Genomic DNA, 7,962 nt, shown 5'->3' on the forward strand with positions numbered 1-7,962 from the left:
TTACTAACCCAGTGATCCACTTAAATCATTGTTAGATCACATCTCTCTGTGGGTCAAAACTCTCCAAAGGCTTCTGTTCTCACATTAAACTGGGGCCGAAACCCTTACCATAGCCTGCAAGGTCCTACATACTAACGTCACTATACCTCTCTGACTTCATCTCCTACTGTCCCCCCTCCCACACACACACACACACTCTCACACTCAGACACATTCACACTGGCCTCCTTGCTATATTGAATATACCAAGTACACTCCCAGCTTAGGACCACCACATTGCTCCCCTCTGCCTAAAACTTTCTTCTCCCAGATATCTACACAGCTTCTTCCCTCATGTCCTTCATGTCTCTTCTTAAATAACATCTTGTCAGTGAGACTTCCCTGACCACCTAACATCAAGTGTAAACCCCCTCTCCTATAGCACTCCCTATCCCCCTCCCCTGCTGTTTTTCCTCAGAGCACATATTGTCATCTGACTTCTGTATGTACTTGTTGGTATCTGTACTTTGCATTAAAATTTGAGCTATCTGAAAACCAGGCCTTGATCAGATTGTTCACCACTATATCTTAACCATCAAAACTGAGCATGGTATGTATAATGAATATATGTTGGATGAATAAAGTTCAAGCAACCAGATTTGAGACCCATTCTCTAAAATGCCAAACCATATTGGCATCCAGGAAAAGGACTTCTTTCATTAGGAGAGTAGGGGGATTAGAAGAGCTAAGGTCCCTTCCAATTCTAGGAATATGATGCTATGACAAAGTCATTTGGCCTTAAGTGTATAGTTTTCTTTTGCTGCTCCTTCCTCTCTTGCCACAATTGTACCACTTTCTTTGAATAAGTAAGTGGTGAGCATTAGGCATGAATGAGATCATAGGTCCAGGAAGCCAGCTCCTCCTTGAGTCATCTCTAATCCATTTCTCATGCTGTTATAATTTGCTCCTATTTCTCAGATGCCATTTGACCTGTAGCAGCTCAATCATCAGTGGAAAAATAGTATCAAAATCTGTATTTTAAAACGGTGACTTAACTAATAAATACAAAAGACCTCCTCTATCAGAGGGTCATAGCATAATGATCATAGCATGATCATTAAATCTCTTAAATATAAGCAGTAAGTATACTGAAGTCATTTACAAAAATAAACAAAGAGAAAGATAAATTCACTGACTCACTGTTGATCACCCAAGGTAAAGTGAAAGGAAAGCATAAAACTAACCTTGTAAGCCAGTATATTTTAGTACCAGAAACAGACAAAATAAGAGACGGCTTTGAACTGGCAGAATTCAGTTCTGTCCATTCAATAGAAGACGTGGGAATCAAGAGAATTGAAGAATTTAAAAGCATCAGGAAAGGTTGACAGGTCACATGACCAGAAGAGGGAACAAAAAAATGTTCGGTGACATTGCTGGAGTAAAATGCCTAAGTATTGCTTGCAGCTCCACGGAGTTATAAAAACAAAACAAAACAAAACAAAAAACCCACTTAAAAAGATACTAGACTAAACATATTAAGCTAACAAGTAATTATATTATATATTCTTGTTAGAGGAAAGCAGCTCTTAAATAAATGGTGGCTTGAGACACTCTTCCATATGAATCTTTTACATCCATCAGAAATGTACTCATCTATTCAGTTTCAAAGTTGTATTGGTTTTTTGTTGTTTTTTTTTTTTTTTTCTGTAAATCCTACTTCGAGATCTTCAGTTGAAACACCCTTCCGTTAGCCATTCTTTGGACAAATCCTACAAAGAAATTTCAGAATAGTAGTAAGGTTGAAATCACCTATGTAACTATCTTTTTCTAAAAGGCTAATGAGGAAGCCAGACAAGTTTTTAATAGGATTTGCTTTCTTAAAACACTTTGAAAAAACAGAACAGCTCAGTATACTAACAGAACTTAGAAAAGAAAGAAATAAAAACACCATTTACTAGGGGCTTGGCACTGTGCTAGCCACTTTACTGAAATTCTTATTTGATGCTTCCTACAACACTCTGAGATAGGTGTTATCATCCTCTACTTCCCTCCATCCTACAGGTGAAAAAACTAAGGTTCAGAGAAGCCAAAGATTTTGCCTTAAGTTACACACCATTAAATGGCCAAACTTGAACTTGAGCCTGGATTTTTCTAGTTTTGTATCTACACTCTTAACCACCATGTTACACTGGGAGAGAAAAATGGAGGTGGGAGTAGAAAAATGGCATTCCTTTATCCTAATAAAGATATCAGTTAGAATCCAGAAAAGAACTATTGCAGGTTCTTTGCTTCATTTGAAAGTTACCAACCATGTGGGTACACAAGTTTGTACATGGACACACAAACATATGCATACACACTCCTCTCTCCTTCCTTCTTTCTTTTCCCCTCTCTCTCCTCCCTCTCCTCCCTCATGAGCAAAATAAATTCAGATTATTAGAAGTGCTTCAGGGAAATAACTGAATGATGAAAGAGAAAATAGCAGTGGTCATGGACCCCTCTCTCTCTCTCTCTCTCTCTCTCTCTCTCCCTCTCTCTCTCTCCCTCTCTCCCTCTCTCTGCAAATCTTCCCAAACTGAAATGTCTCCCAGGCCATATGTGGGCTTTTCTTAAAGGTCACCCACCAGGCCCCAAGGAAAAGAAGGGCTTGGTCTAAAAAGTTTTATATTTCCTCTCACTTTTTTAAACATTGGAAAATCCATTTGGCTCAGAGAAATGAATAGTAAAAGGAGTTCTAACTATTTAGAGCCAACAAAACGTAATGGAGAAAAGGCAAGAATATGGCTGGACTTTATTTTCTTTTTGCTCAGCACATCCTGTCTTTAATCTGAAAGGTAAATAGGCCATGCCCAACATACCAACTCTTTTCAGGTGAAATTATCTAGGTTATAAAAACAAGCAACAACCGTGTTTTCATGATTATTTAATTCATAGCTAACAGAAATAGCTTCCAAAATAAATCAAAGAGGCAAATATTGCTCACAAGGGAACAAACCCACAAATTTGCCCTCCTTTGATAACTGACTTGTGAATTTTTCTTCTTTCACTTGAATTATAATCATGTGTTATTATCTAAAAAAGTGAGTTGCAGAAGCAAGAGGAAATTTTGAATTTTCATATTTAGGTTATTTAAATCCACAGGCAGAGAGAGAGAGAGAGAAAGAAACTAAGTTTTTGCATATCATTAGTCAGTAGACAAATATCCTTGAGAAATTTAACCTTTAATTACAATAACAAATAATTTGGCACCACCTCTCTCCATAACCCCCAAATATCAAATTCTCTCACTCCATGATACGCCGATGATCTATGACTTCAGTCATGCTAATGAGAGCTATGCTCATTTTTGTCCTGTAGACTCAGCGTCCCTTGCTTTATACTAGCCTTTCTTCTGTATATTAAAGCTGAGAAAATAGTGTAACAGAAACCATCTTCGCAGATAGATCATGTTAAGTTTCCTTTAACAAGAAACTAGATATATTGATGGATTATATAAAGCAACATCTGTCACACTCCTTTCTCTGGATGTCATTTAAATCGAGAATTATCTAGATGGAATAATTTAAAGTAGCATTCTTCAGAAAACTGGTTGTGGGGAAGTTAATAGGTATGCCACTAGAAAATGTGGTATGATCAAATGGGAATGCTTCAGAAGAAGTTAAACAGGGTCCCCTGGCTTTCCTCTTGACCACAAGATTTCAGAGTCTCTAAAATGCAAATATGCATTAGGTCCCTCCAAGAGAAGAATAGATTACATACCAGTTTCTAAGCTAATTTGACTATGGAACACTTTATTCAAGGAGCATCTCTGTTGCATAGAGACGGAGGTCCATGGAACAGATTCAGGTTGGGGCAGCGCCTATTTAAAGGCCAGGTCTCCCTAAAGATAGAGAATGAACTAACTAACTAACATCCAATGGTCAAGTGAGACACTCCACATCTGTCCATTCTGCACTCCCAGAGCACCCTGATCATGGAAACAGAAAGAATTCAACCTCACAACAAATGGTCAGGGATACATCTTAGAGAAAACAAGACAAAGACAGAATGTATAAAAAGCATGATTAAATCTATGAAAATATATCAGTATAGCACTATATCCAGTTAGAAGACCATGATGTTTGGCCATTCCCTGAAAGTAGGGGAGAGAGGGACTATCTTAACAAAACCATTTTAAAAATATGATATGTACCAGAAGTCTTTCCAAGCCAATAATTGGGAGATGTCATCCAATCATATTTAAAGTTAGAAATTAGTAGTACATGGCATAATAAAAAGTCACAAATTTATTTTCAGCCTTGAAAACACAAAATACATCTGATATCTTTAATTTGAGTGCAAATTAATATCTGAGGGGATTAGACACATTTTTAAATATTTTTTGAAAAGAAGAAATAAAAGCTCCAACAATAAAAAGTTATAGTAGTATTTCAGGTGAATCTGATATCAATTGCAAATTTACAGACACTAAGGTGATCAAACACACAGAGCTTATTATTTTGGCAGATCATAAGGAAGAGGGTATCAGTAAGCCAGGGAAGGTTAATGTTTATAGGTACAAAACGTTCCAAAGTTGGAGGGACACCAAAAATACCAAGCCATATGACTTTCTGCTTTTCAGCATTCCCCAACAATGAGGAAGTATGAACCTAAATGACAGAATAATCTAATTGTACTCCTACCCCTAAATTGCTGAAGGGAAAATGAGAAGCAGTCGTTCTGTTTATAATTGGGAACTAAGATCTACTGAAACAATATGTCAGTGTCAGCTCTTTGGGACCATGAAATACAACCTTTGCCTGTGTACTCTTTACCCAACGTTGACGCACAAACTTGAATTCCGCACTATTAAATCTCATAGCAAAAACTGAATTCCGTATCCTGCTTTTAAACATCCATAACTCTTGGACAAAAATTTCCATCCTGCTTTTAACCAAATGTTGCTTCTGACTCATTTGTTTGAAGGATTAGCAAGGGTCCAAAACATATGTGAGAAAGTCAGAGAAATAATCATTTTGGAAGCATAGCGTTCAGAAACAAAGAAAGACCAAAGGAAATTGCAGCTGCCCTCGATGACAAGGTCATTTCCTCACTTCCTATAAAGCAACACACGCTGACAAGATGATAAAGAACCAGCACAAACATCACTTAGTGAGGCCTCTTCCTCACCACTCTACTTGAACCGCGTGCAACACCTCCTCACCCGCATGCTTAACCTCTTCTCCTGCTCTATTTTTTTCCTGAGCCCTTTTCACCCAATACTATAACACACCTATTCATTGCTTTTCTTGTGTATTAGGTAACTTGGTAAGAGCAAGGATCTCTGCTGGGTTTTCTTTCTTTAACTGGTAAATCCTCACGCCTAGAACAGTTTCTGCGACACAGATGCTGCTCACTAGATTTTTGTCGAATGAATGAACAAACAATTCTATTCTTTGTCATCTTTGGATCCTAGAGTTCAAAATGAAAAAAAAAAAAAAGGATTTTAGTCTCTTTCCTTTTCACCTAAATACCATGCTGAGGCTTCTCCCTACTCTAATCCTCAATCAAAAATAAAATTTTTTAAAATGGTACAAACTAACTTGAAAATGGGCCATGTTGATTAAATTAACAAGGAAAGATGAAATAAATTCTATTTCACCTAACTTGTCTGTTAAAAAAAAACATTCACAGTCAACCTTAGTAAACTTGCCTCTTTCTAAATGGTTCTACTTTCTAAATGATTCCTCTCTCCTTATTCCCCTTGATTTAACCACTGGTTGGTTACTGTAACTAAACTATTCAATTTCCTTTATAAATCAGGGCATTAAACCCACATTTGTCTGGGGATTACTATACTGATTGTATAACAAATATTAACAGACTGCCCATATAAGGCCTACCAAAGAAAAGATAAATGGTAAATATTATAATTTAGGCATTGGGCCCTCCTCTCTATCATGCTGAGATGTCAAGGACTCTTTCTGTCTAATTCTTAACCCATCCTGAGTTTGAAAGTGTAGTTGATTTGAATACATACAGGAGCAAGTCAGGTATGTAAATAGAGAAAGGATCATCTATTTCTGGGCCAATGAATACAGGCACAGGATAACTGTACCTTACCACTTTTTCATGAAAAAATTATAAAATTTGTTATTTTAAATTTCCAAGTTGGGGATCCAAACAAAAATGTGTTGAGGCCAGATGTAGTTTGTAATCTTCCATGAGGCCATGGACATCAGTTTATAATCTCTTATTTAAAACTTCAACTCAGAGATCACTGCAAGCAGGACCCAACCCAGAGTAGGTGAGATGCTCCTGTGGAACACTATGTTTAGCTGTCCCTGATTTTACCAGACTCTTGTAGAGTTCCATCTTCTCTGTGGAAAGTGTCTTATTCATTATTATATTCCCAACATTCAGCAGAGTGCCTGGCACATAGGAGGAGCTCAAAAAATGTTTGAATACATGAAAATTTGAATAAGACCACCTGGGCTCAAACTTCTAACAGTCACTTTGAACTCATCAATCTGTTTCCTACCTCTATGCCTTAACCAGCCTTCAGGGAAACTTGCAATGAAGGTCACTGGTATTGATATCAAGTGTCAGACTGAAAGAGATAAGCTCATACCTGGAGATCTATAGGTTTCTCTATTATGAGGAATAAGCAGCTTTCAGCATATTGTGAAAATAGAAAAATAAAAGGAGCTATGACAAAGTAAAACAGTTGTACACCATGTGCCTTAAAGGAGATGAGAAAGAATACAAAGCTTCTTGCAAATGATAAGTAACTAAGGCATGTTAAAAATGTCTCTATTTTGTTCCTTAGCTAGAACTTTAAGAACTCTGCTTATTCAACTAATAATCAAATTTTCGTTAACCAATGCCACCATAAAAAAATTAATTAATTAAAAATAAATAAATAGATTTCACGCAAATTTTACACTTTTCCTAAAAACTAGTAAATACAGGCTTTACCATTCAAGATACTATTTGGAAGCAGCTCTAAATGTGAAATTGCTCTTCAATGCAGGATCATATTTATATTTAACAAACCCTGGCTTCTCAGTAAGCCACAAATGTATCCTGAACTTTTACAGTTCTTCCTTGGTATTCTCCCATGATGAAGGCATCAAGGAAAACTTACAGCTGTGCAAAAGATGCACTGGCATTCTTGGAGTGTGGTCATCTTGTCCAAAGACTGTTCGCACAGGCAGAGTTTGCAAGTGATGAGGGGAGCAAGAGCCAGGTCTCCAGGCGTCGGATTTTCAGCATTCATGGTGAGATAATGCAGCCTACCAACTGAGCCCATCAGCCTGTCTTCAGCCTTCTTCAGTCTTTTCAATCCCTACAGAAAGTTCCAAAGCAGAAAATATTATATCCATTGATACAGCTATTGTTTAAGCAATACATTTAGGCATCAACAGAGCAAATCCTCACCCTCAATGATCTCTAAGCGTACAATGAATGTGTTTCTGAGAACCATGGGCTGAAGAACCTGTCACCTTGGCAAGGTGTTATTGGAGTCCTGAAATTTAAGGTGACCTTACTCAGTTAAGGTGACTCATATCATGTAAACTATGGGAATTAAAGACCACTATGAACAAACACTCCATTTAGGAGTCACACCACTACAATCAATAGATTCAAAAAAATACTTAAAAATAGGATGTCACTCAAAAAGTTAAAGAATTACCATATGATCCAGCAATTCTACTTCTAGGTGTACATCCAAAAGAATTGAAAAAAAGGACTCAGATATTTGCACACCAATGTTCATAGCAGTGCTATTCACAATAGCTAAAAAGTGAAAACAATCCATATGTCCATCAATGGATGAATGGATAAATAAAATGTGATATAAACATAAAATGGAATATTATTCAGCCTTCAAAAGGACTGAATAAAATTCTGACGTATGCTACAACATGGATGAACCTTGAGGACATTATGCTAAGTGAAACAAGCCAGAGACAAAAGGACAAATATTGTATGATTCCATTT

The 7,962-nt window shown here is 36.9% G+C and overlaps 1 protein-coding gene across 1 annotated transcript in view; it reads right to left on the minus strand.

The window, feature by feature from the left end:
- Window positions 1-7,288, minus strand: part of RNF144B (ring finger protein 144B) — a 59,775-nt gene extending 52,487 nt beyond the window's left edge. The window contains exon 1 of the mRNA XM_015587278.2: window positions 7,106-7,288. Coding sequence (XP_015442764.1) covers window positions 7,106-7,270 — 165 coding nt within the window. The 5' untranslated portion in view covers window positions 7,271-7,288. The remainder of the gene's footprint in view (window positions 1-7,105) is intronic.
- Window positions 7,289-7,962: the final 674 nt, after the last annotated feature.

The sequence above is a fragment of the Pteropus alecto genome, unplaced genomic scaffold (assembly GCF_000325575.1).
Source record: "Pteropus alecto unplaced genomic scaffold, ASM32557v1 scaffold121, whole genome shotgun sequence".
NCBI lineage: Eukaryota > Metazoa > Chordata > Mammalia > Chiroptera > Pteropodidae > Pteropus > Pteropus alecto.